The 20,738-nt window shown below is 38.5% G+C and overlaps 1 protein-coding gene across 2 annotated transcripts in view; it reads left to right on the top strand.

The window, feature by feature from the left end:
* Positions 1-20,738, top strand: part of CDK14 (cyclin dependent kinase 14) — a 282,959-nt gene that overhangs the window by 239,620 nt on the left and 22,601 nt on the right. For both annotated transcript variants that reach the window (XM_077809416.1, XM_077809415.1), the window contains exon 10: positions 7,476-7,524. In XM_077809416.1, coding sequence (XP_077665542.1) covers positions 7,476-7,524 — 49 coding nt within the window. The remainder of the gene's footprint in view (positions 1-7,475; positions 7,525-20,738) is intronic.

The following is a 20,738-nucleotide window of genomic DNA, read 5'->3' as shown; positions in this document are numbered from 1 at the left end:
TGGGCACTTAACTTGCACATTCCTTTCTCAAGAAGCTGACCAAATGCTTTACTAAGGCTACTTAGAAATCAAGCAAGTACACAGCTGATATTCATAACTTCTAACACAGAAATGATACGTGCATACAAATAGGAGGAATAGATTCAGTACATCTTAACCTTACAGAGATATGTTACATGGCACATGTAGCCTAAAACCTATTCCAGTTATATCATATATACATTCATAAGCATATTTCCATAAAGCCTGATGGGGTGCAACGTCACAACATGCTGCCAATTTTCTTCCCTGTTCTCCACTTCAGCATCCTGTGCCTGCAGTACCAAACACTGACTTCTATCCAGAAAGTCTTCATTTCCTCTGATGCAACACAGGATTGGTACTTGGGTCACTAGTCCTTTAACCTTCTTTTCCAATATTGAGACCAGCTTTCACTTCATACAGACGAAGTTGCTTCTGTCCTCTGGGAAAAAGACAAACATGGCACATCCTGTGCAGGTCACAACAGCTGATCGCTCACTTTCCCTATTGTCTTCCTTCTAAGACCTTCTTCAGATGTTGTATTTACTGCTCACAGAAGCCTGAAAGGCAAAAACTCTGTGGGAAGCCCCCCCCCCACCCCCCTCCGCCCCCAGGTGAACTCCCAGGCAGACTCCCTCTGTTTGCCTCTCCTCTGATCGGCACTCACTGAATTCGCAACTGGCTGCTTTTTTATAAGGCTGCTAGCTTGAAGCAGTTGCCCTGGCTCAAAGCCTTCCATCCAATCAACCACTCAAGGCCCACCTGGAACAAAGCACTCCCAATTCACACTTTTCAAACAAACAACCACATGTTGTCAAACAGTCACACTTTTCAAACAAATACGGGGTCAAACAATCCCTGCAACTAACAACAGTCAAACAAAGGGTCACAGCAGGTTAAACACTCAGATATTCAGCTCACAAAACAGCCCAGTCCCCGGGTATTGCAGCACTCACTGTAGCTTCTCTCGGACTGTTCCCAGGCAAACTCCCTCTGTTCGCCTCTCTTCTCTTCGCTGCTTCAGTATGATTTGTTCACAGTAGTGCCTAGTCCTGTCCGTCTTATAGTTCTATGAGAGAAGTAGCATGTAGGTGGGTTTTGGCTAGTGAGGTTTGGTTTCTCCCATAAATTCTGACTCTCTCATAACAGGTGGCAAATTTATATTTTCCGTCGTCATAGCCCTTCTCCTCCATAGTGTAACAATGAGCTATTTGCTTATACCATTCCTCAATAAATCAGGTTCTTCTTCAAGTGCTTGCTCATGTCAATTCATTTTCAGTTTCATCCTGATTCATTTTTCCAGTACCAGGAGTTTTCAACCTTTTATATACGGGGGCTTCCCTCCCCACCCCATGATGATCTTTCTCCCATTTCTAACTGGGATTCCCGTCCATTTAGCAATACGGCAAGAAAAGGGAAATTGTGACCTCCTGGTCCACAGGTTGAGAACCCTTGCCTTGTACAATTCACATGCTCTCACCATTAGACATTTATTTTTGAACAATCTCCAAATAAATACAGAAAGGAAAGTTATATCTCCAACATTCCTACGTAGATTCTTGACTAAAATTGTTATTTTGTCAGGATGAGATGTTTGTTTTATATTTATATATTCATTAAATTATTAACCTAGAAAAAGTTGAGCTAACCTAAAAAATGTGTGGATTTTGTGATGGAAGGAGGGGAGGTGGTGGTTAGCCCCAGAATCATTTGGTTCTCACAAGACAGAGTTAAGAGATGATAATACCTACTTTATACGCTTTGCACCTTTAGATCTCAAAGTGATTTACTGAGGAAGTAAATATCATCCGTTTTTACGTGGATGGATTTTTATGTGGAGCTGTTCTGAAATAATGTATGGTCTAAAGTACGGGTACTCATCCCGGGCTGGGGAGATGGCAACCTTTCTCTCTTTCTTTATGGCTAGGTGGTGAGGGTAGTTGTTAAACTTCTGAAAAGGGGGCACCAACGCTTTTATATATTGTAATGTACTGGCATAGGGTGAAATTGTTGTCCTACTGAAGTGATGTAAACTTCATTGTTGTCCTTCTGTTGATTTTCAGTATGGCAATAGCATGGAAAAAGTTGAGAATAACTGGTTTGACATTATGAATTTGGTGACTGATGGCACTGAGTCAATGGAAGCTTCTGAAGGAAAGGAATTTATATCTGGAATGTTATGTGGGAATTTAAATTTCACCCAGTGCTTTAGATAAATAGTATTGGCAGGCATGTTTGTTTAATAGTGCAGATTCATCATTAATATATATTTTTTTAGTTTATTAACCAAGTAAAAGTTGGCTTAACCTAAAAAGGTCTCTTTTTATGTGGGGATACAGGGGTTATAGATTTTATGGATTTGAGAAAATATTGGAAAGATAAACTACCTTTCTGGAGCTACTCTTTGAAGCTGGCTGAGGTGAACATTAGTATGAGGCTCTGGTTAGAGTAGGCATATCTAAGAGTTTACAAATATCTTTCTGTGTTTAATATCTTTCCTTGTTTACCTAGAGATTTTATAAAGTAATATGTAGGGCTTCTTGGACTGGAAGGGAGAGTGTTAATAGGCTGATCCACTCTGGGGGATTTTCAATATCAATTAGAGGAAGCGGAAACGTAATCATGCTGCATAGTAATAGAGTTTGAAAATCCTTCTTTTTCAAAGACGAGAGTTAGTATTTCTCCCTTCTTCCTACAGGGATTGTTTTGCCAGATAAATGTGGTGCAGACAGGATTTCTTTTAGGAGAGGTTTAGAACAGAGCAGGAGGCTGTATATAAAGGAAGCATGAATTTCAGTAGGATATTCATTTTGGTTATACTTCTCCTTCCTAACAACATCAGGGCAAGATTTATCAATTTCTTTCACATTTCATTTGGTATAACAATGGTTTATAGTTTTGTAGTGCAACCAAGATAGGTCTTCTAGACATTAAGGCCAGGATTTTCAAAGCAGCTTAAGGGAGTTAGGTGCCTAATCATCATTTGGATTTTTGCACCTAGCTTCCATAGGCCATTTTGAAAGTCCCACCTTAAATTTTTTGGTCTTCTAAAGATGCAGAATTAATTGTAAGAGGGTGGTTAAGTGACAATATGTTTCCTCCTTAGTTTAAGGGTAACACTTTTGTTAACTTTATGATGTGCAATTTTGCTGAAAAGTTTAATGATTCCTACAATTTTTTTTTTTTTTTTGGTAGTGTGGAGTGGGATTACTGGACACATAGTACAATGTTGCCATTGTGGAGTTCTGATGATGGGTTGTGTTATTGACTTGAATTCTTTTGGTTACAGGGCATGAAGATTTTTTAAATTGTTTTGTTACCCAGTATCAGTTGTGTGCTCATACTAAGTAAGTAAAACCAAGTATTGAATCCTAGTGCACAAAGATGTACCAGTATCCCTTAAGGGCAGGATCAATAAAATATGCATCTGTATTCTGTACCAGGGAAGCCTGTGCTGTGCTACCTGTCGGTCTAATCTAATCAATCTAGTCATTCATACTGTACTCATTACCATGGTTCAGTTTGCATAAACCTGTGTAAGAGCTCAAAAAAGATTTGGGGTGGGGTGTCCAAAATGTTCACAGCTTTGCACAGGCTTCAGTATTATTTAATACGACTTGTTTACGTGAAATTTACACTTGATTAGTGTTACAAGCCAAACTATCCCAAATCCACGAAGCACACATCCCCAAGTGCTTGAGTCCACCAACATGGGAACAGTCATTGCAGTTGTTCACAGCTAGAACTGACCAGAGGGCAACAATCCCATTTCACAGCAATTTTAAAGGTTTTGCCTTTTTTTTTTCCATTCTTCATTCAGAGCAGAGTTCTTCATCACAGCTCAGTCTGAATCAGAGCAGGGACTTTTGCCTGGATCTCCTACGTGCCAGACCAGTGTCTCTGTCTTTGTGATGGAAATGTCATTGAAAAAGATATATCTCTGCTAAACTTTCCAGCTTTTACAAAACAGCATATTTTGGAGTAATTTTATTACAATGTTCTGACAAGCTCTGTTCACAACACGTGATGGATGGGTACCTTGTCAGCCTCCCAGGTGCCATGCGGGAGCATGTTGTTGTTAAATCTCCATTTTTCTTTCATTTTTTTCTGACCATTCTCTGTCTCCTTCCCTCCCTCCCGGCACTGACCCCTTCCACCCAGCTTATATTTTTCTATTTTTTTGAGTGCTTTCCTGTTTTGTCACCCTTTCTCCCTTTTCCATACTCACCAGAAGGCTACATGTTACCCAGTTTGGGTGCTCCACTGGTGTCTCCATCAAGCTAAATGGAAAAATTACCATTAACTTCAGTGGAGCCAAGATCTCATCCCAAAACAACAGTGGTTGAGACATTAAGTGATGGGCTTGGTTTAAGACAAATTATAATGCTCATTTCTCTATTAATTTGTCATCACATTCCCATTGCTGAGATTATATCTCTTCACTTAATGCATAATGTATAATGAAGTCCTGGGTTTTTACACCTGTTATGACTTTATTTATTTACACCTGTTATGACTTTATTCAGATTACGGACACTGTCTCCCACTACTGTCTTCACACCTCCGTTATCTGGCATGTAATAATGGTTCTGGGTACTTGCATAGTGTGCTTCACTGAAAGGTCTAGCATTCTTTTTATCTCTTTGTAATATTATAGTTACATTAGTTTTAGTACATACAATACAGTATGTAATGAAGATTTATATAAAAGGAGGGATTCAGAATTTTCTGTGGTGTTATTCTGTATGCCTCAGAAGAGTATTAATTTATTTATTTAATCACAGTGTATGCACAGAGAACTGAAGTGGAAACTTGTAACTTGCTAGTTGGTGCAATTATGAACTCACCCATTTCTCCCTTCTCTACTATTCTTCTTTCTTTCCTTAACCCCTGCTGGTGTGCCTCCACTGCAGTGTCAGAGCAGGATAAAAATAGGTGAAAAATCACCCTGCAGGTTTAAATTAATTGCTCTTCTCTGTTACGCTACAAGCTAGTGAGTGCCTTAGATAATGTGCTATGAATTTTCTTTAATTTAACCATAATTGGAATGGGAAGGTTCTGTAATTACTGAAGTTCTTGGTAGTTTACGAAGCTTTTTATTAGAATAGAGGAGCATAAAAACATTCAGCATTGTAGTGTTTCATATTACTACCACTCATGTATATCATCAGTAATTTTATGAAAAAAGAAAAGGAGTACTTGTGGAACTTTAGAGACTAACAAATTTTTCCACTCCATACGGCTAAATTCAGTGCCTTGCATGATGACAGGTTTCAGAGTAACAGCCGTGTTAGTCTGTATTCGCAAAAAGAAAAGGAGGACTTGTGGCACCTTAGAGACTAACTGTTAGTCTCTAAGGTGCCACAAGTCCTCCTTTTCTTTTTGCGAATACAGACTAACACGGCTGCTACTCTGAAACCAGTAATTTTATGGTATGTTTTATCAGGGAATCATCACAACAAAAGTTTTCGCTCTTTTATGAGTTTCATAATAGTTCGCCAGTCAACAAATTCTATTTTGTGAGGTACGTTTTTTGAGAAACATACTTTTTTATTCCTAGAGTATTCAAATCCTATCACATTTTATCTTGCACAGGTTGTCTCAGAGTTGAGTTTTTTCCAATTTTCAAAATAAAATATTAAAATAATACATCAAAATAACATAGATACAGACAGATGAATGGTTCTTATGGATCCAGCTTAAGAGTTCTTCTAGTTTGTGGAGAAACTGTAAAAAGGGTGCCTTGCTCAACAGATCTGCTTCTTGAATATTTAGAAGTCTCCTTTCTTTGCTGACTAACATACATTTTTCCTAGATTTTACTCCTGTAGTACTGTAGTAGTACAGTCAGCGAGGTGCTGCTCTAGCTCATGCTTCATCTACAGAATTATTAACTATGACTCAGTTGCAGAATCTTTATTGTTGGTGATGCACAAAGTAGAAGAAGCCATCTTGACTTTCTAATCCTTGTGTTGGTCTTCTATAACATGGCCTTTAAAAAGCGTGATTTTTTTTTTTTTTTTTTTTTTGCCAAGGTAGCTATGACAGTAAAATCTTGAGAGTAGACACAGTTATGCTGGTATAAAGGTACATTATACTGGTATAGCTTATTTTGGTTCCTAAACCAGAATAAGCTATTTCAGCGTAAGGCACCTTTATGCTGGTATAACTGCATCTAAACTAGGAGTGTTTCACTTCTTTAATTATGCTGGAAAAAAGTCTGAAATCCTATGGTTCCATTTTTACCAAGTTACTTTGCTGAGGTGAGCTGCATTTTAATTCCACCCAACTGTTTTTATTGATTACATGCCACTCATTCTGGTCATCCATTTTGTTGCAACTTTAAAGAAAAATATTGCCATTGACAGTAGGATTTTCCTATTGTGTTGTCTGTAACCATGTACGTTGTTTTCAGAGTTGCCAGTAGTTACGTGACAAGGTTACCTGTACAAATAAAGAACAATTCAACTAATTTTAAGTTGCTCTTGAAAACCAAAGGTAGCTTTCATTTTGTTTATGATGGTGTGATCCATTCAGTACAAAAAATTGCTGTAACTTCATGGTCCCGTGCTATGTGTACCACTCACAGAAAGTAAAGCCCCCTTTTAAAAGGGTCTTTAAAGTTTTAGCAGAAATCTAGGTAGCATCTCATTGAACGCATAATGTTGGGGAGATCTATCCAAACTACTTAACATGACACAGCAGGAGGAACGTTGGCCTATTACAGCATCCCATTTTTACAGTTTGTGATTTGAAGGTATTTATCTAGTATGTCTGTTGTTAACTGGGACACATTTTGCTCATGTTCAGAGGAGCAACACAGTGCCTAGCCCCAATGTTCTTCCTAAAATCCTGCCCTAGCCAGAAGATATCCTTCTGCAGAGGAACCATAGGACAATAGATCTGCTCCTTATCCCTGCACTAGTCAGGGCAATATTTACAACTAGAACTTAGTTTGTGTGTGTGGGTAAAGAAACATGCAGTCACTATAATTATGGAGTTTTGGTTATGTTTATGGATCTTTTAGCATGAGGACTTTCATATGACCAGCATAGCTCTCAGCTGCCCCCAACTTTAACATAAAGCTGGGCTCACTTCACTTACTATTAAAATGTTCTTACATGGGAAATGTGGAGTCATGACAGCAAGGTAACAGAGAATGTTATTTATGATGATGAAAAATAGGGTCTGATTCTTATTTACACTTAAAACCTCTCTGTATCGCTCTGGCAATATAACATGGCTTTAAAGTGCATGTAAAGTGGCTTTTGTGTAGATGAGAATCAGTCACAGAATATGTCCATTATTTAAAGTTATTTTTCCCTTCTTCTCACTTTGTTCTTTTTTTCCAGATTTGGCATATGGGAGGAATGATAACCGCCATTAGTTAAAATGTTTTTACATATTTTTAATATAATTAAACAAGATAATCAAATGTCTTTCTTTTTGTTACAGAACGCTTTACACAGTACAGCTCTAAAAACCTTAGACAAGCATGGAATAAGTAAGTTGTTTTTTTTTTAAATTTACTCTGCATTCTTTGACTTTCTGTCCATATGGTCTATCTCATGCTGAAGTTACCATAGCTAATTTACAATGCCTTTTGCTTCTTTGTCATTCTTAGCAACACAGAATCACCCACTCCTGCATTTATCAGTTCTGAACTTGCTTCACGTTACCAATGTTCAAATGAACCCCCAGCTTCAACTCAGATACTATTTGACATCATTTAACCCAAATAATGTTGTGTGGAATCAAATGGAAAGATTAAAATTTGACTTCATCTTTGTCATTTGAGTGTGCTATGTACATTTCTATAACAGAAATACTGCTGTGGCTTTTTGAATCATATTTTACTCAGGGGGGGAGTTCTGCACCAAAAAATTAAAAATGTTGCTACACTATTTTAAAATTCTGCATATTTTGTCAAAATAACACAATGTAATCATGCCTGTTTCAATTATTTTGGTAATTTATTTCAAAATACCTGTCAATGAGTATGTCTACAACAATACAGACAGTAAAAAAGATTCTGGAAATGGTTTTGACAAATAGATTCCTTACTAGGCATATTAATACAGAGGAGATTAATAAGACTGGGACCTTTCAGTCTGAAAAAGAGACGACTAAGGGGGGATATGATTAAGGTCTATAAAATCATGAGTGGTGTAGAGAAAGTAAATAAGGAAGCGTTATTTGCTCCTTCTCAATACAAGAACTAGGGGTCACCTGACGAAATGAATGGGCAGCAGGTTTAAAACAAACAAAAGGAAGTGTTTCTTCACACAACGCACAGCCAACCTTGGAATTTTTTGCCAGAGGATGTTGTGAAGGCCAAGACTATAACAGGGTTCAAAAAAGAATTAGAAAAATGAATGGAGGATAGGTCCATCAATGGCTATTAGCCAAGATGGGCAGGGATGGTGTCCCTAGCTGCAGTTTGCCAGAGGCTGGGAGTGGGTAGCAGGGGATGGATTACTTAGTGATTGCCTGTTCTGTTCGTTCCCTCTGGGGCACCTGACATTGGCTGCTGTCGAAAGACAGGATACTGGGCTAGATGAACCTTTGGTCTGACCCAGTGTGGTCATGTTCCTAACTGTCAGGGTGGCAAAGCACTGGAACAAATTACCTAGGGTTGTGAAATCTCCCTCATTGGAGGTTTTTAAGAACAGGTTAGACAAACACCTGCCAGGAATGGTAAATAATCCTTAGTCCTGCCTCAATGCAGGGTATTGGACTAGATGACCTATCACGGTCCCTTCCACTCCTACATTTCTATGATTTTGTGTCTCCTTCCCTCTCCTACCCCCCAGTATGCAAGACAACATGTGCTACCCCTTGCTTGGGGTTTGAGGTAATGCCATGATTTAGCCCACAGAAAGATCACATCCACTGCTGTCAAGAGTTCAGGTTTGGCTGGGGCAAACCTAGGCTTTCCCAGGTAACTGCTGTCTCAATTGGGACTGTTGGTAGCTATATATCAGACAGGCAGCAGTAGCACTGTTGTACTCCCAGAGTAGTAGCCCCTCTCTGGGATGAATGGATGGGTATATATAAAACAAACTTGCTCGCACGTTGTTTGGGACAGGACTCTGTCTTCCTACCTGTTTTAATAGTACCTCACACAATGGGGCCCCTGATCAATACTTGGGCCCCTGGACCCTGTCATGGTAAAAATAACAATAATAATTGCATTTGAATTGAAAACATGACACTGTGAGCCACGTATTTTCTCCAAGCTTATTGTGTGTTGGTTTTGTTTGTTACAAAATCTATTGTTTGTTTAAAATAAAACTGTGGTCTGAGAATTGACACAGAACATGATTCCATCATAATCTGCTGCAAATGAAACCAGAGCTTCCTCATTTATAAGGAAGCTCTTCAAAAATATGTACACGTTTTCTATGCTCCATGAATAAAGGATTTACAAATTTTCAACATATATGAGGGGATTGAAAGCAATGACAATGCTTTCAGTAGAATTCAGTGCTTCATATCTCAGGCTCTGATATGATAGGAAATATTTTGTTCTCAAAATTATGTATCATTTACATTTGAAAAGTGTAAAGCATTTTCTCTTTTTCTAGTGTAAATCTTTATTAGTGTGCAGTATTAGTGTGTTGCTGGATAGTACTGCTGTAGTGAAGGATGTATCAATATTTCCACTGTAGACATCATATTCACAGGGGTTTATAATTCAGCTGTAAAATTAACATTAAAAAACCTCATAGAGTGACTCAGCCTGGAAAGTATGCTTTTATTTATTAATACATTTTGAAGAACATGTTTTCTAATCTAAGAGAGCATTTTTTACGTAATTCTGATTTCTTTTTTTCAGTATTTTTTTCATTCATGATACCAGAATGGGCTGGTTTGTTTAAACCAAATTTGCAGGCTAGTCAGAATGAGAATTAAACCCTCCTAGTGTTTAAAAACTGAGCGGACGAAAATAAGGTTATACTGTTGGGTTTTTTTAGAGTAGTTTGGGTAGATAGATTTGTTTTGATATTGTTAACAGTTAGTTACTGTGGACCTCTTAATGGCTCTGGAGGATCAGTGTCAAAGGATGTCTAAGGCCCTGATCCTGCAAAGATTTACACATGTGCTTAACTTTAAGTAGGGTAAGTAGTCCCTTTAATTTCAATTGAACTATTCATGTTGTTTAAAATTAATGGGGGTAGTGTGTGGGTGGCCTTTGATATACAGGAGGTCAGACTCGACGATCTGGTGGTCTCTTCGGACCTTAAATTCTAGGATTGCAAGTCTTTGCAGGATTGGGGCCTAACTGGGAAATATTTTTGAAAGCCTCTTGGGTCTGACACTATGGAACCACTGTTTGGGTTAGAGCAGCTCCTAAAGCATGTATAAGAGGAGGTTTATTTAAAATACTTAGCTATATTTTTAAAAATATATTAAACCTACTTTAAACTGATAGAAAATCATGCTCTGCTCTTGATCTACAGCTTGTGCAACCACATAAATGTCTATGTTCACAAGCTGCAGTGAGTGCTCCTGCTTATGCTGGTCAATGTCAGGGAAGAATAGGACCACGTGTCCCATACTTACTCCTTTTCTCCTCACCCCAGGGGTTTGCAAGCACAGACAGATGCACTCGAGTCTATCAAGCATAAATATTTATATGTCCCCCATTACGATACTATCTGAGCCCCTCACTGTCTTTAACGTAGTTAGCCTGACAACATCCCTGTGAGGTAGGGAAGGGATGCTATTCCCATTTTATCAATGAGGAAATAAGGCAAAGAGAGATTAAGCTGAGTAATCAAGTCACACAGGAAGTCTGTGCCAAGAGCAGGGAATTGATCCCATGTTTCCCAAGCCTCAAGGTAACATCCCAACCACTTCCTCGTAGTCTGTGCGTGGCAGGAGCACAAAGCCTGAGATTGCGTATGGTTCAGGAGAAGATTACTCACCCTCCACTTTTCTTTTTCAGACGGCAGGACTAAGGATAATGCAACCCCTTTTCTTGTTTGTATACATGAGCTGTATACAATGTCTTTAAAAAGGATTACATCCAAAAATACAATGATTCGGGGCTTTAAGTATTATACTTCATTTGTATTTATTTACTTAGCATACTCCCTTATCCAAGGCTACTACAAAGGTAACTAAAAAAAAAAAGGAGTACTTGTGGCACCTTAGAGACTAACCAATTTATTTGAGCATGAGCTTTCGTGAGCTACAGCTCACTTCATCAGATGCATACCGTGGAAACTGCAGCAGACTTTATATATACACAGAGAATATGAAACAATACCTCCTCCCACCCCACTGTCCTGCTGGTAATAGCTTATCTAAAGTAATCTTCAGGTTAGGCCATTTCCAGCACAAATCCAGGTTTTCTCACCCTCTCCAGCAGGAGAGTGAATTTGTGTGGGGGGGTGGAGGGTGAGAAAACCTGGATTTGTGCTGGAAATGGCCTAACCTGAAGATTACTTTAGATAAGCTATTACCAGCAGGACAGTGGGGTGGGAGGAGGTATTGTTTCATATTCTCTGTGTATATATAAAGTCTGCTGCAGTTTCCACGGTATGCATCTGATGAAGTGAGCTGTAGCTCACGAAAGCTCATGCTCAAATAAATTGGTTAGTCTCTAAGGTGCCACAAGTACTCCTTTTTTTTTTTTGCGAATACAGACTAACACGGCTGTTACTCTGAAACCTACAAAGGTAACTATAGTACAGTACAATACTTGTTGTATATATACTGCCTGAACACATCCACAAAATTTGCTATTTATGCTGTGACCAACCCATGAAAAATGTGTGATTTCTCAGCGATTTAAGTAGACCCCTAATAATGACAGTCAATTAATTTAAGTGAGGACAGGCCACTAAGAATGGCATTCTGCTTACAAACGTTCACAGTACCCCCAGGTGTGAGACAGGCTCTTCTACAGAAAACAGAGGCAAGAACAGAGAAAACATTACAGATAATATACTGAGAGTGATGGTAATCAATCACATATTAGTTACTCCAACCACAAGAGAGACAAATCTTAAAGCCAGAGTAGAAAAGGTAGAGCAATGACTGACACAGCTTGATATCTCTCTACCTAACCAGTTTAGCTGGAAAACAGCTGCTCAGAATAAAGCAATATGTAATAACTTTTAAAAAATATTGATTAGAACCAGTGGAAAATCATACCCGAGCCAAGAATATCAACGTTATTGGACTATTCAAAGGGCAGAGAAGATAAACCCAACAGGCTTATTATGTGAAAAATCTGATCCCTGAAGCTCTTAAGCTAGATGTAACAATAGACCTATTTTACTTTTGAGAGCCTTTTGGAGAAACAAAGAAGTAACAGTGAATGAGTACTTTGGTTAAGGTGTCCAATTACAGAGATAGAGAACATGGTACTTATGGAATCATACACGTGGTACTTAAAATGCAAGATGGGCATTACTCTAAGCCCTGCAGTTCCTCGGCTGGGGTTTTCAAGAGTCTAAGGCAGTCTGGCAGCCAACACACATTGGTTTTAGTTCCATCCAATATTAAATTCCACCTGCACTGCACATGTTACTCTACTGGGGGTCCTCAACTCATTTAAAACCTGGTTTGGTTTTTAACTATGGAGGGATCTGAACTGTGTTTTATCTTTGGTCCTGCACTGTTCACTTCAGGTATGTCTGCACATGTTCTTTTACAGAAAACAATGTAAAACTCACTGTTTCAGATTACAATAGCTTTCTCACAACAGTAAACCCTTACAGGGTAATGAGGAGAGAAAGCTAATTGTCTCTGTGTATATTTCAAAGAAGGATCTGTAAAGTGCTTACACACTATGGCGATGAGTAAGAATTTAGATAGTTCCCTGCACATCTGTTCTTCCCTAGCATGTTAAAATTAATGTAACTAATTCGCCAACGTGATAGAATTTAGTATATGGCACCTTAGCCTCACAACACAGGTCAACTGCTGGAAATTTCTCCTTCAAACAAGATCTTCTATAATAGTAGGGGCTGATACCTTCCATATTTATATCTGGCAAAGTTTAAGGATAGGACTCAAGGGCCAGATTCTCACATTTTTAAACCGTTAGTCAGTGAAAACCTTCTGAAGAAGCAAGAGTGAGGGACCAGAAAAAGATTCAAAAGCCAAATATTGAATATATGGGATTTTCAGATTTGAATAGTTAACAGTTTACAGTTCAAAATGGTCTTTGGAAAAACACATTCCCTAACGGGCTATTTAGTTTACATTGCTCTGACAGTGTAAAAGGCACCCATGTCAGGGTCCTTTTACATCATTCTGCCAGTGTAAAGGGGCCTGAGTGCAAATGAGAATTGGACCCATTACGTCCACAGCCCAACTCAGCAGCATCAGAGATCTACAGTTGGAAAGCAGTGTATAATTCTTAGTGATGGTGGTGTTATGAATTATATTATATAGAAATAAGTGACTGATAAGACCTACTTAGATTCTATAATCTATCCCTTGTGCCAAAGCTTGCAGTTTATTTTGAGGGCTTCCTCCATTCTAATTCTAAATCTCTCAAGTGATGAGACATTTATCATTTCTTATGCGAGATTATTCCACAATCTGACAGTGAGGTCTCTTAGAATATATATATCCTGATATTCAACCACAATTTCACTTTGCTCTGTTATATCTTATTATTCCTAGTTTTACCCCCTTACACTACCTTTAGTCCAGATATATTATATTCCTTCCCCTTACAATGTTCACGCACTTTAGATAATTAAAACCGCTATGGTATACTCCCTTAGTCATCATTTAACCATAAGTATTTCTCCACTTTTTAAAAACTAATTTCTAGTACTGATAACTTAGATGCAATTTTATCAATACTATCTTCTACCTGTCCCATCTATGATACCTCTGCAAGTACAATACAAAACCATTCTGGCTTTTTTTCACCTGCCTTATAGCCTTGCATGCTTATATCCAGTTCACACTCTCTTATTGGACAAGACTCTGTGGGTATTAGTACTTTCCTAGTATCTCTGTTCCACTGAATATCTGGGGTTGGGATTATTTACCCATAGATGTATTTGTCTGCAGTTTTCCATCCTGAATCCTTCTGATATATTTTTTTTTCTGCCCATAAATTTCATTTTTATAAATCCCTTTGTATTAATTCTGTCTTCATTGGTGTTTGCAACACCTCCTAATTTAGTATCTGTGAACTGAATTAATGTGCTGTTATCCCTTAGTCCAGATCGTTAATAAAGATGTTAAATAAAACTGGGGCTAACACTAATCCCTGTGGCACACAGCTGGATGCGTCCCCTCCAACTCTGTACATGGCCAATTATCATTATCCTTTGTTTATGGCCTGTCAGCCAGTTTTCAGTCCATGTGACAGTGCTTATATCCAAGATCATGTGAATTTGTCTTTAGAGCAAGGCTTTGTGAGACACTGAATCAAATGTTTAAAAGTCCAGATATATTACGTCTACTGCATTGTGCTGATCCACTAATATTTAAGTCCATTTTAAAAAGTGATGAAATTGTCTAATGTGTTTTGCTTTTTTGTTTGTCATTTATGTATTGCTTATCATTTTTTTCTTATTATCCACTTACAATTTTTTTTCCTCTTAATGTTGATTCCATTTATTTTACTAAGGTTTGAAATTAGAATTGCCGGCTAAAAATTGCCAAGATTGCCCTGACTTTTTTTTTAAAAAAAAATAATTGGCTCTGAATTTGCTTTTCTACCAAAATCCTGTTATGATCACGTCCTTCATGACTTTTGAAAAGTACTTTGCATTAGTCTGGTGAATTCATTAAGTAATTCCTTGAGGTCTTGATGTGAATGTCACACAGATATGCTGGTTTATATTTATTCAGTGTTTTCAATTGTGAATTTTCCAAAATATGTTCTTTAATAATGTTTTTCATTACTTTCTGATTGACTCTACTTTTCTTTACTTTTCAAATATGTTAATATGTTAACTTTTCAAATATGTTAATATGTCTCTTTTAAAACTACATCAGTTGTTCCTACCTTCTTCTACACTTCCCCTGATAAGGTGATGTTATACTAGTTTCCCAAAATGATGCTTTTGGGATGGTGTGACTTGAGTATTTTTGTAGTCTAAGAAATTGTTTCCTCTTTTGAATTCCAGTAGTTCATTGTCACTAGCACCAAACTTTCCTGTTACTCTATTCTCACAGTCTTAATTAATTCCTCTCTTTTAAAGGCAAAATCCAGGATGGCTTCTGCACTGGCTAAAATCTCTCCTTTCTAGATCATGACTTTGTTACAACATTCTGTCTCTTTGAGCCATATTTAGATGCACTTGTCTGAGCAATTCATGTCCCCTTAGAAGCACAGGCTGTGCTGTGGTTTAGAAACCTGTCATATTGTGAGTCTGATTTCATTTTGTGTGGACAACAAGGCCAAGATTTTCAAAAATGACTACCAAAAATTAGCCACCTGAAAAAGGGTAGGCTGATTTTCAGAAGTGCTGAGCATCTAGCAGCCCCTATTGATGTCATTGGGATGGGATTTATATTTTCTATTTTGCCCATCATAGTATATCCTAGAACACTTCTCTTCAGCTCCCACGTTTCTTTGTTTCTCATCTTTACTTATCACCTCACCAGTGGACATCAACTTGGAAGGGAGTAGTGTCAGTGTAGTCAGCTAATAAACAACCTTGCAGATAAGTATTACCACCTCTGTAACTAGCATGAGGTCAGTCTGAAAAGGCTCACGATTCTGCAGTTATGTGAGCCAAAGATTTTTGGGCAATCGCTAGCTTTTGGAGGTGGTGTCGTGCACCATAACAATCAAAGGCTTCATGGTGCTAGGCCAAATCAAAGCACATCTTGGCCTTTGACAAATATTTATAACTGATCTTTATGGTAGTTTGATCAGGGTTCTTCAGTCTTCTTTTGACTGCCAGTTTTCATAAAATGAAATGACCCTTGAACTGCCACTTTTTCCTCATTTAACCTCTATATTCCAGGACCTCTCGTGATCATATTCCAAGAATCTTTTGCAATTCATGCCAAAAAAGAAAAAACTAAATGTATCTTTCTTCTTCTGCCTCCACATTTCTGGCTATTGCTCCTTCAAGCCCCAACTTCCTAGGTCTCTGAGTGCTGTGGCATAGGACTTATGGCAATAAATTTATGCCACTTAAAGCAAGGAAACAGAGTTCTTATTTTCTCATGCAGTTCTTTAAAATTAGTTATATGTTAACAAATGGCATTCTACATAATTAATGTAAAAACTATGATCTATTTCAAACTTTGAAACACATGTGTCAAGGTTCCTTCCCCACTCTGAACTCTAGGGTACAGATGTGGGGACCTGCATGAAAAACCCCCTAAGCTTATTCTTACCAGCTTAGGTTAAAACTTCCCCAAGGTACAAACTTTGCCTTGTCCTTGAGCCATATGCTGCCACCACCAAGCATTTTAAACAAAGAACAGGGAAAGAGCCCACTTGGAGATGTCTTCCCCCAAAATATCCCCCCAAGCCCTACACCCCCTTTCCTGGGGAAGGCTTGATAAGAATCCTCACCAATTTGCCTAGGTGAACACAGACCCAAACCCTTGGATCTTAAGAACAATGAAAAAGCAATCAGGTTCTTAAAAGAAGAATTTTAATTAAAGAAAAGGTAAAAGAATCACTTCTGTAAAATCAGGATGGTAAATACCTTACAGGGTAATCAGATTCAAAACAGAGAATCCCTCTAGGCCAAACCTTAAGTTACAAAAAGACACAAAAACAGGAATATACATACCATCCATCACAGCTTATTTTACCATTAAACAAAAGGAAATCTAACGCATTTCTAGCTAGATTACTTACTAATTTAACAGGCGTTGTAAAGCTGCATTCCTGATCTGTTCCCGGCAAAAGCATCACACAGACAGACAAACCCTTTGTTCCCCTCCCCCTAGCCCCAGATTTGAAAGTATCTTGTCCCCTCATTGGTCATTTTGGGTCAGGTGCCAGCGAGGTTATCTTAGCTTCTTAACCCTTTACAGGTGAGAGGGTTTTGCCTCTGGCCAGGAGGTATTTTATAGCACTGTATACAGAAAGGTGGTTACCCTTCCCTTTATTTTTATGACAATATGTATTAGATGAACAGTTTTGCTAAATAGATTAAATGAAGCCTTCAGACAAATCATTCTTAGAAAGTGCCAAGATATAATTTGAAAGCTTAGAAGAGACGCTGCCTGTGGGTAGATTAGTTGCTCTAAACCCAGGTGTGTATGTTCAGCGTCCACTTGACCTGGTTGTCAAAATGGGCGGACATAAGGTAATTATTCTTGCCACTGCCTTAAAACTGGAGAGGATAGATTACGTATCTTCAGCAATACGCTGTGAATAAAGAGACTCAGTGTAGCATTGGTGCACCTGTTATCGCTGGAGGGCAGAGAGGCAAGTGATTCCAAAGGGAACTGACCTTTTTCTTTCAGGCATTGAGTCAATTCCATATCCTAAGGCATAAATTCTGTCTTAAAATTATTATATCCCTCCTGGTATTGGTCTTAACAATAGACTTTACGTTGGCTCTTAATGGAAAGCCAATAAAATTATTTTAAAAATTAACTCTTTGTAGGGGAAAAAATTGTCTAATTTTGAAAGGAGTTACTAGGTTAGTTAAGTTGTTCTCTGATCACAATAAATCCTAATTTAAATTTAGAATAAAATGCTTTAGTGGAATATCTATCTAATGAGTTGCCAATGAAACCATTGATACATAAATGGCATTATCAATAAGTGAAGAGAAATGTTAATTGACAGAAAGGTCTGCTGCATTATTATAAACAGTTATAAATAGTACAATGTATCCACTGTCTGCTAGTACCTCAGCTGTGTTTACTCCCACAAGACTTGATTTACAAACAATGCTAAATAACTTTCCTTTAAATTATTCACATTTCATAATAATTCATCTTTCAGAGTTCCAGTACTGGAGAATATTTGATCATAAATTCAGTGAAATCAGTCTCCATCTTTGTGATGTTTGTCCAGCTAAATCCTTCAATGAATAAACCAATAAAGATGCCAGCTGTGTTTCTTTTATAATGGTTGCTGTTGTTTGTGAGCAGGTTTGAAATAAAAATAAAGAAAATTTCTAAATTTTCAGATTAGATATGTGAATCCTTAATCCGACTGTAGACTTTTTAAATGGAAAAAAAAATTGAGAACAGACAAATGCATCCTTAAAATATTCTTGCAAATCCAGTGCTTGCTTTTGTTTGGATACCTAGAATCAGAACTATTGTTGAGGTCATGGCCTGAGCTGACAAAAGCGAGGGCAATCAGCATGAAAACTTCTCTCTCGTGATGATATGAATTAAGAGTCTGTCACTTCAATTTTCCTTTTGAATTGCCTCCTTTAGTCATATTGTATCATAGCCTTAAAACTGTTTTCTCTATTAGTGGTTGTACTTCATGAGAGTGCCCCAGTATTGCCAGCCCCAAGCACCCCAAAATCATGAGTTAGGCCCCAAAATATCATAAAGGTTGACTTAAATATCATGAGATTTTTAACAGGTAATAATTTGGGGGTTCTTTTTATTTGACATATTTTTGAGCCTCTAGGGTGCAACTCAGGTCACATTTTCAAGCTTTATTCTGCAACCATGAGGGATAGAAACTTTTTTTTAAAATGAAAGTTGAGATTTTCATCTCATCACTTGCTTCCAGGAGCTGAGGCTTGAAGAAAAATATCCAAGGTGAAAACCTGGTCCCCACTGAATTAAATTGCAAAACTCCCATTGTCTTCAGTGCGGCTAAGATTTCACGAAGGATGCTCATCTGCTTGGGGCAGGGCATGGTTCTAGTGGGATCTGTCTGTTTTATCTAATATGTCAATCACAGTAGTACATAGATGCCAACTCCTGCAGCATATTCTGGAAAAGGAAATAGGATTCTTAAATCCGGGATCTCCCTGTGTTATCAGAAATATATGCAGCTAAAAAATATTTAAAATATGGTTTTGGTAGCACTAGAGTCAGAGCAGAAATGTCCATCAAGACAAATTTTCAGGTTTAGTCTGCTGTTAAGTGCTGTATAGGACTGTGGTTTAATACATTTGCAAAATCCTGTGACAAGACCAAAAGTTCTCTCAAAGAGCTTTGAATTTTATAGGAAAATTTCAGACCAAAGAAATCTGCAGTATCCTACTTAATGAATTCCAATAAGGGCTTCTTACCTTACTTGTTTAAATTCAAAATGATCCACAAAGGAGGCCCACGTTGTCAGCATACTGATGCAGAATGCTGAGAGTTTTTAATGCAAATCAGTGGAAATTTGCAGCAGGGAGTGTGTGATCCCATAAGCAGGATCAAGCTTTTATTTGTACTATCAATAACCCGGAGATGGTTTTCCTGCTTAGTGACATCTATTGTGGGAAGGGGGCCCTTTCACCATCCAGCAAGTACACAAAGTCTTCCACAGCAGCACAGCTCTTCTTAAAATCATGCTGTTATCTTGCACCTGTGTTTTCCAAAGTGTTCTCACAACCAGCCTGCATGCTGAGTGAGAGATCAATATTACCATTATTTATATTACAGTAGTGAGATTGGGCCACTTTGTGCTAGGCAAAGAGCAAACACATAGTGAGAGAGAGTCCCTGCCCCAAAAAGTTCCGAGTTTAAATAGATGACTGACCAAGGAACAGGGGCCCAGAGAGACTGTGATATCCCCAAAGTTAGAGTCCTGTTACCAGATTTTCCCGTTACTTTGGGGTATGCTCATTTATTAGGGTTACTCTTGTGTGGGGGGGTCCTGTAATTCTGTCAATGTACTGCTTGTGTCACTTGTGTTTTCATATGGAGCTCTACTTCTCCCTTCTGCAAGTCCCCTCCCAATGGAGCTACCCTGCAGGACCTAGGTTCCTCCAGCCCCAGAATCAGATGAACGCGCACACACACAGCAAGTCTGAGTGGACCAGGTCAGTCACCACTCTCAAGCTGACCCCTTAGATGTCCCTGGGCTCAATAGGCTGGGCCAAGCAGCACTGCCAAGATGCCACCCTTATATGCGCCTGGACTCCGTAATCTGGGTCGAGCAGCACTTCCAAGCTGCCACCCTCGTATGTCACAGGTACAGCACGTCCCTATCCCCACTTTCACATTTCTGGTAGCAACCCACTTGAGCAAACCCCATAATATGTTTGGGCATTACAGCTTAGGTAAGAGGAGCGTTGCTGCAGAGTAAATGGGGAAGAGCAAAGAGCAAAGTTCAGAGAGAGAGAGAGAGGGAAGCAACCAGCTTAACCATAAAAGTTATTTATTGAATAATAGTGATAACCACACAAGGAGAGCCTAAACAAACATAACAATTACATTATTAAAGTTTACAAAAGTTATATAGAGAAAACTATACCTGATCAAACACGTCAGGGTTAAAAAGTAATACCTGAGACAGAAAAGAAAACAGAGAGAGAGAGAGCTGGGGTCTCACCACTGCATGAAGCTTGAACTGGTTGGAGTTCCCAGGTGATGGTGGTAGCTCTGAGTGCTGGAGATAGGCTGAGCCCCCAGCACGATTAGTCAGGAGAAGATGAAGTCCCAGTGGATCCAGGCATCAGAACACTTACTTGAGCATGGGTAGGGGTTTTTGTAGGGAAACAACAGTGGTTCAAGGGAGAACACTAGATTTGTTTATGGGTAAACTGATGAGTCAAGGGTTTTCTTTAGGCTTGACAAAAGGAACTGATCATTCCTGGCTATGGGTGGTGTCCCTTCAAGGGAGCTCAC

This window comes from Eretmochelys imbricata, chromosome 2 (genome assembly GCF_965152235.1).
Source record: "Eretmochelys imbricata isolate rEreImb1 chromosome 2, rEreImb1.hap1, whole genome shotgun sequence".
In the NCBI taxonomy this organism is placed as follows: domain Eukaryota; kingdom Metazoa; phylum Chordata; order Testudines; family Cheloniidae; genus Eretmochelys; species Eretmochelys imbricata.
The sequence above is the reverse complement of the archived record's forward strand: the minus strand, read 5'-3'. Positions and strand labels throughout refer to the sequence as shown.